Source organism: Anguilla rostrata, chromosome 2 (assembly GCF_018555375.3).
Source record: "Anguilla rostrata isolate EN2019 chromosome 2, ASM1855537v3, whole genome shotgun sequence".
Classification (NCBI taxonomy): domain Eukaryota; kingdom Metazoa; phylum Chordata; class Actinopteri; order Anguilliformes; family Anguillidae; genus Anguilla; species Anguilla rostrata.
The window spans coordinates 44061489-44078399 of NC_057934.1; the positions used below are offsets into that span (position 1 = coordinate 44061489).

The following is a 16911-nucleotide window of genomic DNA, read 5'->3' on the forward strand; positions in this document are numbered from 1 at the left end:
AAATGTGAATGATGAGGTTATAATAGGCTGTAAAACTAGCCTGATTTTACACAGGGTTAAAATTGTTTGCCCTGAGCATTTGCAGAAGTTGTTTTAAAGGGTATTGAAATGGTATTTGCATAACTATTGCATTTGTTTTGTTTTTAATACTCCCTTTGAACCTTGTTCCCTTGAAAATCTGTTTATTTTAGATGGACTGTGGCACAAGGTGCATATCCAGTTTTCAGCAATTTAAAGTGTTTCCCTTTAACACTCATGTTGTGGAGGAAATAATCCACACTGGGTTTAGAAGGACAACTGTGATAAGGCACTCTTTATTACATGCAACATGGAGAGAATTCCCAATACATTAGTATGGTGCCTTCTCTGAAACAAAGCAGCAAGCTCATACGTATACTCTGTGTTCTAAAAAACTATTCATACTGATCACATTTCTGCACTGATCCAAGCATGTATGTACTCTTCTAGTTCCCACCAAATCAGATCATAAGAAAAACACCTTTAAGTTGTTCTGCCCAGCTGTAAAATAATCTAACTGCTCAGGAACACACGTGATTACTTAAAGGAGTAACATGGTGGTTGATTGAGACACTTGCCAGTTGTCTTTAGGCAACAACAAAACAAATGTGCATATATTTTTTTTTTTATTCAGTCATTTAAATGTATTTTAAAACGTATATTTCCAAGCCTAAATTTCCCACTATAAAAGTTCACCCGAACTATCTGGGCGTGGTAATGAGAACTGTCAGTTAGCTATGATTGACAGACCGTGCCCTGTTACCATAGCTACCTCCATGATATGCGCTCATCTTGGGAGACGCTAACTCAGCTAGCTAACTTAGTATCGATAGCTAAGGACATTGACTTATATCCAATAATAATTTTTGCTAGCTAGCTAGCCAAGTTAAGATAAAACCACAACTACAACGTCCTTATGAAAGCAAACTAGCTAGCTAACGTTATCGATAACATTACATTATGAAAGCAAACTACATAGCTAGCTATAAATGAATATAACCAACCAGAGATAGCCTAATAGTCCTTAAAAGGCACTCTAATAAGTGAACCTAACATTAGTCAAATATTTGCATTGTCTTGCCTCTAAGCCAGCAGCACAAACTATGGGTCACGAGTCATACATGGGTCCCCAAATATGATTTAGAATGAGCTATCACAGCAATCTGGCTGACAGCAGGGAGGGCAAAATAGAGCTTTAGAATGTCGCCAGCAGTGTATGCGCGTGAGCTCGACAATACATTTCTCACAGAAAAGGTAGTTTGTTTTTTGTTTTTTTTTGGTTCATTACAGTGGTGATAGAAGTGACTATAATTAAGTGGTGCTGTGCTGTTAGCCTTTACTTATCGCCGTACGAGGTTAATGTGAAGTAGCTAGCACAATGGGACAGCAATAAACCCATAAAAATATACTTAGAATGATACTTGCTCAATCGAACGGTAAATCTGAAACATTCGATTATAGTCAGCGGCACCGAAATTTTCTTTCACACCCTCAATAGACGGCAAAAGTCCCAGTAGAAGATTGAATTAAACCTTTTAAAGTTATATATTTTTTGAAACGCTATCGATTCCACTTGGCCACAGTGAGTGAAACTATGCGATCTGTGCGTATTAGTTTCTATGTAAATTACGTCATAAGGATTCAGCCTTGTTGTTTTCTACCTAAACTTCACAGCACACTTGTAGCAGGACGGTGTGTTCGGTCAGATTTCAGATTACGGGGTGTGGAAAGGGGAGTGGTTATCCTCGTGTGACACACTACAAGGAGAACATTCTCAACCGGCTGAAAATCAGACGATAAATTGAAAACGCATATTTCTCCAAAAATAAAGAACGGACACATTTAATACTTTACTCATTGTATTTCTTCAATGCCTCTTGTGCAAATAGCACACAAAACTGAGTGTGAAAACCACCATGTTACTCCTTTAATTATCCCTTGAGCTTACCCAGTCTGCCATATCTATAATAGATCTTGAAAAGGCATTATTGTGTATACTACTTTCAGGTGCAACCCATGTTCGATTGATTGGTCAGTCTACTTCTTAAGTTTGTATTTCTAATGTACTTGTGTTCTACTGTACTGTACATGCAAATGCCTTAAACCAGATATGCCACTCAGAAGCCAAAGTAAGCGGCATAAGCGATACAAAACGAGAGGCCGTGCAGTGTCGTGAATACAGTCATGGTTACAGGGGCATTGTTAGGCACAACGCGAATTGAAGCACCTGCAACTTCCTTTAGCTGTGACTATTAACGATTCAGCATGGCCTGAAGTGTTGTATAGCTTTTATAAAATGGTTAGAACATATAGAAACAATTCACTGATGACACAGGTATAGGTAATGTTACAAAATAAATACTGTTTGTGTGCGATGTGATACTATTTACAAACAGGCTGTTTGAATAACTGTTACTGTATTGGTCTTACAATCGCTGTAGAACGTGGTCTCAGCCAATCGGCATCCAGGATCGAATCAATCAGTTTTACAATTTTAGTTGACACCTGGCTTTTGTACTTCACGGTCTTCCCCACTCTTTATTCCGTAGTTCAGCTCTTTTTATTTTGCCGCTCAATGTCTTTGGCAGTTGTTCGACAAACTCGATCTGAACAAGAAAAACATCTGAAAGTCATCCTGGGTGTAAAGTGTTTCATTTAGTATAAAATATTTGAACAATTAAAATATGTCTTTAAAATTATGTCTCGGACAATTAGTCATTACCTTACGTGGATATTTATATGGAGCTGTTACTTTCTTAACATGATTCTGGAGTTCAGTTGCGAGTTGATCTTGACTGTGTGACTTAAATGCAGGTTTCAGTACAACAAAAGCCTTTACGATCTGCAGAGGAAAACATCAATTCGGTTATTTTCATCTTCATTTCAGAGGACACTGACTAGAATACTTAAATACAACAGGTACCTCTCCCCGGATGGCATCAGGACTGCTAACCACAGCTGATTCTGCCACAGCTTCATGCTCAATCAGTGCATTTTCTATTTCAAAAGGACCAATACGATACCTGAGAAATGAACAAATTAAAATAAGTACTACAGGGATCAGTGCATCCTTTGCTGTTAAACAATACAAAACATAAAAAGCCAATTTAATTGTGCTCGCTAACCGCATCCGATCATTGCTCAACATCTTTTTGTACTCTCAAAAAGGGGCTTTTGCAATTACCCAGATGACAGAATGACATCATCTGAACGACCCACAAACCAAAGGTAGCCGTCCTCATCCATTATTCCCCGGTCTCCTGTCAGATAGAAATCCCCTTTGTAGCATTGTGCCGTTCGCTCCAGGTCATCCTGTTTGTAGAAGTGATAAACAGAGATGACTAGTTTTCAGGGCATCTGATTAATCAAATAGATCAAACGTATCAAAGCAGAGAGTGTACAGTGTATCCAGAGAAGAGGCAGAAGGGCCTGTGAGGTGTCACTCTGATGGCCAGGTTTCCCTCAGATCCAGAAGGCAGGACCTCACCAGCATCGTCCACAACCTGAAAACATCATAACACATGAATTTAAGTGTTAAAGAAAGCATATAAGAAATGTTATCAATTCCTCAATGATGGGAATTGCAATGATTGTTTTAGTTACCCTGTAATGGATACATATGCGTCTGCTGAGCAATGACGTGGATCCATTTACCTGTACATCATATGCAGGAGATGGCTTCCCGACCGACCCAGGTTTGATTTTCATCCCTTTAAATGTACCAGCAATCAAAACCTGGATACAAAAATGCATAGTTATATTTGCTTAAGTCGGCATTTCAGGACTGAACTGTATATACCTTATTAACATTAACATTCCAGCACTTATTGTACTTTGTATTATCATCCTGATGTTGTACAGTAGCTTGTACTGCTCCCTAGTTGGATTTGGCATAGGTTAGGTCAGAATAATGTTCACTGTGTGAACTGTGTGTTCTTGTCTATGAATAACTGTTCAAAATTAGTATTGTACCTTATCAAACTTCTGTTTCATAGTTGTTCCAATGACCTTGATATGCATTTTTTTATGTCGCTTTGGATAAAAGCGTCTGCTAAATAAATGTAAAGTAATTAGCATGAACCATTTGAGTTTCACTTAGAATGACAACTTACAGTTTCAGTCTGGCCATATCCTTCATAGATATTAAGTCCTGTGTTGCTTTCCCATTTTTCCATCACTTCAGGGTTAATGGGCTCTCCTGCAGACAAGCAGTGCTGCAAGTTTTGAAACTTGTACCTTAGAGATAATAAAACAAGATTTTAAATATTTTATTATACTGAACATACCTTACACCAGTCTAAATTCTGATGGGATTTTTGCTTTAGTGGAGCCAGCTCTGGATTGCAATTAAACGATTTAGAAAATATAATTGACAGAAAACATTGGCTGACTTTATACCTAGAGAGGTCTTCTTGTACTAGCATTCTATATGCTGTTGGGGTTGAACAGAAGGTCGAAATGGGATAAATGGATAGTGTCTGCAAACAGAAAGGTAGTTGAAATGGTAAAATGCCAAATGCTTTCACTGTAGCACAATCACTTCACTATAGTAAATCCTTGGTAGCATAATGCAATGTTACAGTGGTGCAAATGTTTGGGCACCCTGGTCAAATTGCATGATTTTTTTTTTTTTTTTGCAAAGTGAAAAGAAGTTTCTATTAAATTCAGCAAATAGCAATTATGCATTCAAATTTCACCTTGTTATTTTAAGTGCACAATAATTTATGTTAATCTGTAAATCCCAGTCATCTTTTCCAAAAACATAATTGTGTACCCACTGCGAGACATACCTCAAGCACTGTGGTGGTCTCCATCCGTGGCATCTGATGTACAAACACACATGCTCCCTGTATCCAGGCAGCAAAGACACTGCTCCAGGCAGTCTTGGCCCAGCCCGTGTCTGAGGTGTTCCACAACACATCTCGCTCTGTCAAATCCAGCCAGTACCTCCATGCAGTGACACCAGAAGGCAGTGAAAGTGAGATGGGAGGTGCGTTACAGTACAAAACTAATCTTCTTACAGTTTTATTTGAGGCAGAGATGGCACAAAATATTTATTTGTAAATGTTAAGCAACAAGTCAAGTACCTGCCGTTGACAGTCAACCCAATCCCAAAGCTGCATTGGCTGTGTTCAGTCATTTTTGGAAAACCTGTAGTACCACTGGTGAAGAAGATTGCCATTGGGTCTTCACTTTTAGTTTCTGCACAGATATGGCCACTGGATGCTGTCCTTTTGGAAGAAATATACCATTGAAAAACTGAGTTCCTGCTGCTCAGATATTAACAATATAATTTACAAAATGTTCTTTAGTGTATGTCTTTCCTCCTCATTTCCACATTATTCAGTAGGTTCATGTGTGTTTTTACCTTGAAAGCTCACCAAAGTTCATCCATCCTTCTCTCTTCCTGTCTGACACCAGGAGTTTTGTTTTGAGAGAAGAACATTCAGCGGCCACAGCATCCAGTACAGGTGCCAAAGATTCATCTGTTATGATGCACTTAGCTTTGGAGGTATGCAGCCTGTAGAGGATATCCTTGGCTGTAAGTTGAGTGGTCCCAGGGATCAGTACCATACCTATGTGAGAAATCAGACTGTATAGGTAGTAGCACACATATTCACAAAGTTTTGATAGCATGGAACACTGCCACGATGTTATAATCACACTGTATCAAATGAAAAGAATATTCTAAAGTATATCCTAAAAAAGAAGAAAAAAACAGCATATATAAAAAAATTTCCACATGGCTCTATGGTTTGGACAGTATCCATATTTTCACATTGTCATATTACAATATCACGATGTATGATATACCCTTTTAACAAATTATTGATCAGGTTGTGTGAAAACTTCATATAAAGTACCTTATCTTATCACAGGGTGGGACTGCACAAACAATGACTTGCATTGCATTGGGATGGTAATGAAATAACACCGTGTGTATTTGTCATTTTTTTACCACACTATATGGTATTGCCACAACACTGATAGAAAGATTATTTTCAACCAACCTGTTCTCAGGCATGCCACATTTACCAACCACCACTCTGGGATTCTGGGTAGGATTAAAAGCACTCTGTCTCCCTTCTGGAGTTTGCAGGGACCTGACAGAACATTGGCTACTCTTCTTGAATGGAACGCAAGTTCTTCAAAACTCCATTTGATCTCATTCCTTTGGTCATTTACCCACCACAGGGCCGGGTTTGGAGTTTTTTCTCCACGCTAAGAAAAAGTTATTAATTTATATATGTAAAAAATTATGATAACAAAATTACGTCTGCTATAGAATTACACTTTGATATAGTCATTACAATTATTAACTACACATGCAAATAAGTCACAAATTCAAACGAATTTCACAGCCAACATTTTTTTATATCTATGAAAATGATTAACCTTCTCCTTCTCAGCCCACTTATCCAACACGTCCTTGGCAAAATTAAAATAGTCAGGTACTTCTGGGGTGTAGAGCTGCCTGAGGTGTTCATATTCTTTGAAGTTGTTTGGAAAACCTGTTTTATGTCTTTGGATCTGACACCACACCCTTGTACTGCATGAAATGTCCTTTCTCTGTATTTGTACTCCAAGACGGAAAGAGAGCGCTCCCATTATGCACTTAAACCTCATCATCCTCTGAAATGAAAAGAAAAGAAAAGGGACTGCTCACAATGTTATTTCAAAAAAGGATTAAATCAGATGTACAGCAATTTCCGAATCTTTCATGACTACAGAAATGTGGTGGGGGGAAAAAAAAAACAGAAAACAATCCTTTTTTAAATACCCTACTGTGTAAAGCAGTAAATCATTTGTAAAGATCAAGTGCTAACTAAAAGGGACAAACAAATAACAAAAACAACCACTGCACTGAATGAGTGGCACAATGTTCAATGTCATCAGTTTAAGAAGGTTGTGCTTTTTGTGTCATGGTCAATATTTTCAATATTAAATGTCCCATTTAATGTTCAACACTGAATATAAAGCACAAAAACTCCTCATTCATCCAACATGCCAATTTATTATTTATTTTAATTCATTTATTTCAATTTCTTCACTACATTCAGAAATACCAGCTTATTCAACAAATTAATTGACAGGCAGAGCAATCTGGTGAATCAACCTTAATCAAAATGTACACCTGCCAATCCAATTTAAATTAAGGGCATTAAATTTTAAGGTTCATCACAAATTACAAATTTAAGGCAAATCACTCAACATTGAATTTAACCAAATTCAGTGAGCGTCCTCAAATGGTATTGAATGCTGAACTGGCTTGAAGGCAATGGAAGGTGGCTTCTCAAAATAATAATTATTTACATCTCTGCAGGACTTTCAGATTAGATAGCCATTTTGTCTGTGCATTAGCATGAAAGTAGTAACTGTTGTTGTGACAGGAGATTGATTACTGTGGGTGGACCATCATGAATGGTCCTGCGAAGTATAAACTCATGCATGTGAACAATTCCAAGCGCCTTGCATAGTGTACTCGTGTATCATGATCTTCATTTACTCTTTTCAGTTAGTCACACTTGACTGAAAAGTTGTAATTCTTTCAGGGTATATGAAATATTATTCATAATAATAGTGTTATGTTAATGTGCTAGCATACAAAACAGCTCATTACCTGCTATTTTTATTACAGCTTTTTGCTCATCTTTATCAAGGGCAATATTCCATTTATTTTTTGGTCTTTTTGAGTAGCTGTACATGTACATCCATTTTTAATTGCTTTACTTCTGAGCGTTTTCGTTTTTGAATGCTTATATTGTTTCTACCGTACCTTGTGAAACACACTTCACTATAAAGAAGTTTATTTTAACAAGCTGTTAATTTTTCTTAAGTAAGTTGTTTTCATGTCTAGAGGGATTATTTACCCTCTTATGCCACATTATGTCAGAAATAGTTAAGCCATGAAGAATAACAGTCTGATGTTCACGTTGTGCTGCTCATGCTATATTGCAAACAATTACATAAAAAGAGGTAACATAATAATTGAACTGATCAAAGACTGGGGTGAATCCATAGTATCCTAATTGGTGAAAGTGTGGACACATGGCCACTAAAACTCACTATTTGATAGATAATGAAGAATTCAAAGACAAAGCAAATGATAACAAGCCAAACATGCATTGCATTAACAAGATAACAAGAAAGCAAAATGTATGAACAAACTACAAACATGTGCTGACCAACCTAATTAGGAGCTGATTGATCTGCCTACCTTGATCGATTAAAAAATGTGTTACCTTTTTATGTAATTGTTTGCAACATAGAACAATAAGCACAAGGTGAACAAAATATTTTTATTCTTCATGCCATGCATAGCTAATTCTGATATAATATGGTTCAGAGGTGGAAAATCCAGGTTCAGAAAGTCCTCCCCAGTATTTTGCTCCAATCACCTGGATTTGCGAATAAGCACAATTCCTCAACCAGGAACTTGTGAAATGAGCCCATTCATGGATGGAAGAAACACATGGCAAGACTTTCCCTTTCTGACCTCTGGACTTTCCACCTCTGATAATAATTAACAGGTCTAAAACTTTTTCAAGATATATTTTACAAGCAATCCTAACCTAGAAGTTATAAATTATTAGCCATTAAGTAGCCTACAACTGCATTTTATAGCGGTCTCAATCTGAGCAACATTAGTGCTTGGTCTAGCCCCAGAAACTATACAGCATATGGGCGGTTTAAAACAAGATAACCAAAGGTGGAGTTCTGTGGGTTGACAGCAAAACACTGGCGAGTGAGGCGCCGCATCAGAACCTCCCATTAGTCACCTACTACAGTAGAACCTCGGCGATACCCATCGAGAATGGACTACACATGTTGTGCGATATAGGCTAGCTATAAACTATGGAAACAGAAAACTATGGGCGCCATGTCATGTTATTTATCCAGATAAGTTGTAGCTAGCGCGCTAGGTAATGCCCATGCGGCTTTCGCAATACCTAATTTACCATAGGAGATTAGTATCCGAAAATGAGTAGCCTAGGTAAGTCTTAGAAATGCAAATAGCCGGAAACGTTGCACTGTATTTTCCTCCAAATGTTGACCGAAGACATTAGTATTTTTTTGTCATGGGAATCCAATGTTATTAAAAAGTGATACTGAAACCCCACTTTCCAGTGATTTAAAAAGACACGGGTCTCTGCCCAACCCTGTCCTGAGATCTAGTCCTATAGGTTGTCATTTCAACCTTAATTTGGCACACCCAATTCTATTAATTAGCTACACAACGAGAATTCAAGCTGTTGAATGCTTTCTTCGACGAAAGATCTCCATGGACAGGGTTGGCCAACCCCCCGCAAGACCATCTTAAATACTAGTTCCGAATAAACAACATAATGAAAAGAAAACGGTAATTTCTTATACAGTGAACTAAAACACAATTTTAATATAGTCCTTTGCACATTGACCGATACTATTTATATTTAATTTTTTTACCGAAAAAGTTTAAGTTGAGCTGTTGTCAGGAACCCTGTAGCCTAGGCTACTTGCTCACCTTTTGGCTGCGCTGTCTTCTGTGGCATGTCAAGAAATAACAGCCAAGCCCTGGCTTGCTTTGAACTGCGCGTTTGCAGTTCGAGCAGTGTTTCACAGAATCATGTCAAAAGCTAGGAAATTTTAGCAAACGTACTTTGTTCATAAAAAGTAACGCCTGGTAACCAGCTTCGTGATTAGGCCTATCCTACGCATTTACGTTTGGGGCTTTTACATTCTACGGCCGTTTTTTTTTTTTTTTTTTTTTAGACCAGGGCTCCTCTGTGCAATGTTTTTGTCCGACCCCCCCCCCCCCTGCCCAGGGGGCAACTTTCAGCTCTGAACTGCCTGCCCCTTTTCCACCAAATCATTTCGAGGGCCGGTTCGGTGCTGGTACCTAATCGCGAACTAGTTCTTCGCTGTTCGACAGCAAAAGAACCGGCTCTCAGCCAGGAAAACTGGTTCCAAAGGGGGCGACATAGCTCAGGAGGTAAGACCGCTTGTCTGGCAGTCGGAGGGTTTCTGGTTCAAACCCCGCCCTGGTCGAAGTGTCCTTGAGCAAGACAGGTAACCCCTAACTGCTCTGGCGAATGAGAGGCATCAATTGTAACGCGCTTTGGATAAAAGCGCTATATAAATGCAGTCCATTTACCAAAGTGGCACCAACACAAGTTGAACCAACAGCGAACCGGCACTAGCACCAGCCCAGAACCAGAACTAGGTTTGCATTGGTGGACAAGGGGTACTTGTTTTTTCCTGGCCGAGAGCCGGTTCTTTTGTTGTCGAAACGTGAAGAGCTGGTTCACGATTTGGCACCGGCTCCGAACCGGCCCTCGAAATGCCTTGGTGGAAAAGGGGCAGCAGAAAAAGCCAGTTTGGGCTCTGTTCATTTTTGACAGCAATATACTGTAAAAATACTTCCACTCATATGTTAATGCTGTGCGTTATATTAACAAGAAAAATCGCTTATTTTCTGAGGTCAGTTTTTTTTCTTACCACACAAAGATTTTTTTAAAACATTATTTTATTATATATTGTGGCCTACGGCATATTTTTTCACCCTAAGTGGTGATGTCAGAGTATATAATATCTCAAAAATGCCAAGTTACTCACTGTGGTGTGGGGATGGAAGATTGAACCTGTGGGCACTGATTACCTCACTACGCACAGGTGCAGCCACTCCTGTTCCCGGGTCCAATTAGCCTGGCCAATTATCGAATTCTTAACCAATTATCCAATTGGCCAGGTCTAATTATCTTGACCCAGGGCAGGTGTAGCTGCTTAAACCAGCCATCCCCACACCACACTCACACATACAAAGCACTATCTATAACTCATTCATTCATTGGCAAAATTTAGGCCTGTCATTGAAAGTATTGTTGTTAAATCACTTTGGTTTTCTACATTGAATTCAATGCGCAGCAAGCCATTTTGCTCTCAAGCATGCGCAGTAGAGGCCGTTTCCCGTTACTTCCTAGGCTTCATCGCGGGGTCCCTGTTCTCTTCCCTTCCAGTTCAACTCGATGGTTCATATGTACGCTCTATGGTCCTGTTCCTCAGGCGATGTCGCTGAGGCTTACGTCAACAATGCGACGAGAAGGCAGTGGGAAGAAACTCGGGGAAACTGCACGTGTGGAATTGAGCGAGAGTTGTACCCACGCAATATAGGTTTGTTTATACGAATTCACATTTTCCTGTTTATTTTGAATATAAATAAACTGGTAAATTATAATCTAAATAAAGTAAATTTCTATAAGTAAAGTAAATTTAGAAATGGTGTTCCATAAAGTGGAGCTAGCTAGCTAACTGTAGACGGGGCCAGTTTTTTGTATAACTAGCTAACTGGTGATAATTATTCAACATGAAACAGAAATATATGACTGACGTTAGCTAGCGAACTGTTGACCGTTGTATAGAAAGCTGAGCAACAGAACATGACTATTTGTGGTCGATTAACATGACCGATATAGTCTAATGGGAACATCTGTTATTCTAATAGTCAAGTTTATCCCGTGTATTGTCTGCCAGTTGATTGAGTTGGTTGTGTTTACAGGCGAAAAATGTCCGAAAGCCAAGACTCAAGAAAGAGGAGCAAACGGCACTACGGCAACTATGGAGCCAAAAAGTATAAAGGTTCACGCGAGCTCGAGGTTGGAATGCAGGGGATTCTCATTACGTGTAATATGAATGAGAGGAAGTGTACATCGGAAGCGTACAGCCTCCTGAACGAGTATGCGGAACAGTTATACGGACCAGAGAAGGTAGTAACGTGGGGCGCTATCTTGTTAGGTCATCATTTGTAGTTCCTTTTTTATTAGCGCTGTATGAATTTTTGGTAATTGCCAATTTGGAAATATTGTATGATATCTATCCTCTTTGCAGTTTTCTGATGTTGAAGAGAGTGACAGCAATGGGGATAATTCTGCGGATGAGGATGATGCAGAGGCGGCCCTGAAGAAGGAGGTTAAACAGATACGCTCATCTACACAAAAGATGGAGAGGCGCTTCCAGGCTCTTGACAGTGGGGCTAATAATGTCATCTTCATTAGGACACAACACTTAGGTGAGGATTGCCATTTTTGTTGTGTATGCATTCTGGTTACGTCATCCATGCATGTTGTTATTCTTAATTAGTTTAACACTGACCAAAGCAATTTAAGTTGTTTGGGGAACTGGATGTCCATCCCACAACCACATTTGTTGGTCAGCTCTGGTAGTCTGTGTATATGGGGCTCGTTCTCTTTCCTTCCCACCATTCCAAAGGGGCAATAAAAGTAATCCCCAACCCCCACATCTGTTGATGGTTTTTCTAGTGAATTGTAAAAGGTGAAATTAACAATGAGAGAAAACTGTTTCAACAATGAATGTAATGAGTACGCACTACATGTGTCTTGCATATACCACTAAAAGGGCTTGGGTAAATGGGTACTAAATGTTGCTCAGTAAGACAGAGAGATGCATGGATTTTGAGGTTGAGCTAAATATTCTCACTTTACAATGGCCACAATATTCTAAATACAGGTGTGTTTAAGTGTTTACATGCATGGCAAAGTCTGTTATTTTGTGTTGAATATGTTCTCTTCTCCTTCAGATCCTGACAAGCTTGTCCATCACATTTTGCAAGATCTGCACACAACAAAAAAGAAGAAATCTCGGGTCATCCTCAGGATGTTGCCAGTGAGCGGGACCTGTAAGGCCTTCATTGAGGACATGGAGAAGTACCTGGAAAACTTCCTGGAGCCATGGTTCAAGACCCCTAACCAGGGAACCTTTCAAATTGTCTTCAAGGCCCGCAACAGTAGCCACAATAAGAGGGAGGAGGTCATTAAAGCTTTAGCAGGTAAGCACTTACATTGATGCTCTGCCAAAACACATGAAAGAATAAAGAAGCCTATGTACAGGGAACATGCTGATATAAGAAATCCAGCAGAAACTCCAGAATACAGACTGACTTCAAAATGAGCACAGGCATAGCTGAGTGGCTAAGGAGTACAGATGAGGAAAGTACCTTCAACTGCACAGTTGTTCAAGCAGGCCACCCCAATGGGCACGAATCTTTGCCTAAATATATTGTTGATCTGTTTCTCTAAAGGTATTTAGCATTGCATGTTTTTGACAGTATTTGAAAACTGATTCAAACTGATTAGCTATTTTGCTGGATTCACACAAGGCAGCAATATAACCTGTTGTGCCATCCCACATAAGAGCTTTCTTGTGCATCCAGTGTTCATGTTTATGAATATAACTTCTGGGATTAACTGCAAATAATCGAAATCAAAATAGCTTGAAGGATTTCATGTTTCAGTGTTGTCATTCCATAACTGGGGACCTTAAGTTTTGCATGCATAACTCAGCTCCTCGTAAAAATGACTTAAAACTATTTAAAAAATTCTCTTATTTCACATTTTAAAAATATATAGAATTGAGCATGCTGTGGCTAGAATTGAAACCAAGGATTTGTAGACACAGTTTTATGTTTGTCATTGGGCAGGCTGTCTAGAAACAATTAGGAGCTAACAAAAATAGGCTTATTCAGTTAAGACGTGGGCAAGATACACAATTGCTAATTCATAACATACCCAGTTTCATGCTGATCAGGTTCATGAGATTTGGCAGTGCTGAGTTGCATGCATGGCAGTATGATTGACTGCTATGCTATTCAGCCATCTTTAGACATGACATCTCACATTAGGCCCATTACACAGGCCCATCATACTGAGTTTCATGTCAGCATTGCCTACACTTCATGAGAAGATCATTTTGAAGCATTATTTATTTAATGTTATTAATGATTGAGGTAAATTGTCTGCTTGTCTGCACACTCAAATGGTTGGTTATTCATTTTATTTTTTCTCTTTTAGAATTAGTTGGGAAAATGAACCCCCTAAATAAAGTGGACCTCACTAACCCTGAGTTCACCATCATAATTGAGGTGATTAAAAATGTGTGCTGCGTGAGTGTAGTGCGGGACTATATGCTGTTCAGAAAGTTCAACGTGCAGGAAGTGCTGAAGCTGGATAAAGTGCAGACCCCGCCTCAGAAGACTGAGGGATCACCCAACGAGACTGTCGTACAGGAAGCGAAGGATTTGAAGCAGGACGGCGGAGCGGGAGACAGCGTTCCTGGCCAGGAGATACAGGAGGAACAGGCTGTATCAGGAAAAAAGGGTGAGGAAGATGGGCAAGACCACTCACCTGGCCAGAAGTAGTGCACTTTGCACATAATGGATATTATTGTGCTAAGTGTGTTCTGTAAATAGAGAACATAGCTGGAACCTGTTCATGGTTTAAAACATGTATGTACATTGTGGAACGGTTGAATTTCAATAGTTCATATTCCCTTTCTAAATGTTATTCTGCACCATCACCTTGTAATATTTCACCAGAATTTGGCCTCTCGTGCTCTTTGACAAATTTTCAAGGTGAATTGAAAAGCAAGTACGGTATTTTTGTTGTTAAACGGCTTCCAGAAACATCTTTGTAATGTCTGCATTTTATACTCAGCATGCTAAATGTAGGAATATGTGATTTTATTTGTCAGAAATGTGTTTGAATTGATATGTGTTATTAGTGGTGCAGTTTTAATTGTTATTTTGTTGGGTTTACTTATAAAATTGAAAAAAGAACTTTGCTTTTTTATGGTGTTTTTCGTGTTGTTCTATGAGCTTTGATGAATATTACTTAAGTTTAGCATTATCCTAGTAAGAAGAAGTAAGCTTATCCCACCTTCCTCCATACATCAATGCTAAATGTTGGATTCCCCCTCTACAGCAGAAATCCCATGTTTACTGAAGGAGATTGAGAAATACTGTTTGATGTTGTTTTGTATATTGTTATTCCTAATGGCAAAAGAGATATTGTTTTCAAATCGGGAAAATGCTTATTTTAGTCCAGGTTGTCAGGCCCCCTTTTTTTTTTTAAATTTTTGCTGTTCATTCTGATCTATTCCTTTAATAATTATCTAGGATTTCCTGTGCAAAGTGGACAACATAATACTCAAATACATTTTCTTTGAATATTTCAAGAGTTTATCGTGCGTGTTGGTGCCATCTCCTTTGTGTACTTATGTCTGACCAAACTCTTGTCCTGGGTTAGACTGTTTATCAGTTTTTCCCAAACTTTCATGACGATTTTTAAGATCCAGGGTGGAATTTTGTGAAATGTTAATGAAAAAGTAGACACTAGACCACTTTTCAACTTTTTTTCTTATTGTTTTTATATCAGTGGTTAGTTAAGTCTCATTTTCTGTGTCCACAAGATGGTGCCATTTCTGCAATTTAGACTCACCAAAATTTGATCATCGAAGCCCTGTTGAAAATAGGGTATGAAAATAGCATGATGTATGTAGCATGATGTTTCAAAGACGTGAGTCGCCCTATTTTACGTGAGCAGGTACGGTTTTCACTGCTCGGCCCATTTAAACTAATGAAAAGAGACAAGTATAATGTTACATGTCATCTAATGAGGTTCCTTTGAGGAATAAAATTTTGTTTGCCATATTGAAAATATCTTCCCCCTAAAGTTACTCGTAAAATGAGCTTGCCATGTTATGAAAAGTGTGTGTTGTAATTGTTTTGTTTAAATGAATTGCTGAATTGTGTAATTGTTTTGTTCAAATTAATTCCATTTGTTTTTGTCAAAATGTAAAATTACATGAATGCAGTTTTGCTGGTTTAGTGAATGGATGGTAATCTGAATTGTAGAAAAGTCAAGAAGGATGAATTTATATTCACATTTACATGTGGTTGAAGTGCAGATTATTACGCTTTTATTAAAGGGTATTAAGGGTATTTTTGTTTGCACATTTGTTACACCTCTTAGAAAATATATCACTTTTTCTTATATACCCCCCCCCCCCACACACACTCAATATCAGGGCATCATAATGCTTAGGACAAATGGTGTCACTGGTGGTCCTGATTAGTCTTCTGTGTTTTTGATCAGTTGCTTCTTTAGTGCAGGTATAAGACATATTTTTATGTCTAATTTTTATTGTTTCCTTTTGATTGCTTTAGGGATCTGTTATTGGCTTTTGTCAAGAACAAAATCAGAGACATAGGCCAAACTTAGGCTTACCAAAAACAATTGTTTGGAACATCTTCTAGAAGAAAGAACCCTGGTGAGTTCAGAAATCACAAAGGGCATGGTAGGGCACGGAAGACCTCTACAGTTGATCAAAGAATTCTCACCGTAATAAAGAAAAAAACCCCAAACACCTGTCCGACAGATCTGAAACACTCTTCAGGAGGCAGCTGTGGATGTGTCCGTGACTACTGTCCACAGATGACCTCATGAACTTAACTGAGGCTGTCCTGCAAGATGTAGATTACTATTTGGCCACAAAAACATCTTATTAGCTTAACAAGTGCTAAGCCCAGTGATATCTTTTCAATATGTAATATGTAAATGATTCTTTTGCCACTATTTTGTGCGGGAAAGGCAAGCTAAGTTGAAAATGGCAAACCATTGCCCCTTCCCTGGGTATAGAGAAAGCAATACGCTTTTTTCTTTTCACACAAATAAAAAGACCTGCAAGAAATGGTTTTTATTTCTGGATCCTGCGGGTATTGCAATGTTGCAATAACCCATATAGGTAGTTTTCGCAGTGCCCGTTTTGCAGAACAGACATTTGGATCAGTAAGTAGGTCTACCTTTAACTACTGATAATTAAATAGCTTTCAAGCTTACACGTGGAATCAAAGCCTTTCTTGATTCAGGTGTAATGTCCAGACTGCTGTAAGGTCTAATGTTAGTGTACAGTAGCTCAGTGTTACAACATTATTGACTGGTCTAAGAGTTTAATAATATGATGGTAAAGCCTAGTTTATGTTGCTTTCTTTAGTTTGGTTTGATAGTGTAATGGTACCGCATGGGGCAGTCTGCTCTAACCAACTATAATCTAGCAACAAGA

At 38.6% G+C, this 16911-nt stretch overlaps 2 protein-coding genes across 2 annotated transcripts; one reads left to right on the forward strand and one right to left on the reverse strand.

Moving 5' to 3' along the window:
* Window positions 1–295: 295 nt before the first annotated feature.
* Window positions 296–9776, reverse strand: acsm3 (acyl-CoA synthetase medium chain family member 3). Its single transcript, XM_064322442.1, has 14 exons — window positions 9524–9776; window positions 6415–6651; window positions 6030–6240; window positions 5387–5594; window positions 5106–5249; window positions 4809–4965; window positions 4417–4496; window positions 4131–4254; window positions 3673–3753; window positions 3420–3521; window positions 3203–3330; window positions 2942–3041; window positions 2741–2860; window positions 296–2624 (listed from the first exon to the last, which is right to left on the reverse strand). The coding sequence occupies exons 2-14, from the start codon at window positions 6646–6648 to the stop codon at window positions 2538–2540; spliced, it is 1776 nt and encodes a 591-aa protein (XP_064178512.1). The 5' UTR covers window positions 6649–6651; window positions 9524–9776; the 3' UTR covers window positions 296–2537.
* A 1184-nt stretch (window positions 9777–10960) lies between these two features.
* On the forward strand, window positions 10961–15790 carry thumpd1 (THUMP domain containing 1). The gene is made up of 5 exons (XM_064322443.1): window positions 10961–11169; window positions 11555–11762; window positions 11884–12064; window positions 12593–12841; window positions 13863–15790. The coding sequence occupies exons 2-5, from the start codon at window positions 11562–11564 to the stop codon at window positions 14207–14209; spliced, it is 978 nt and encodes a 325-aa protein (XP_064178513.1). The 5' UTR covers window positions 10961–11169; window positions 11555–11561; the 3' UTR covers window positions 14210–15790.
* Window positions 15791–16911: the final 1121 nt, after the last annotated feature.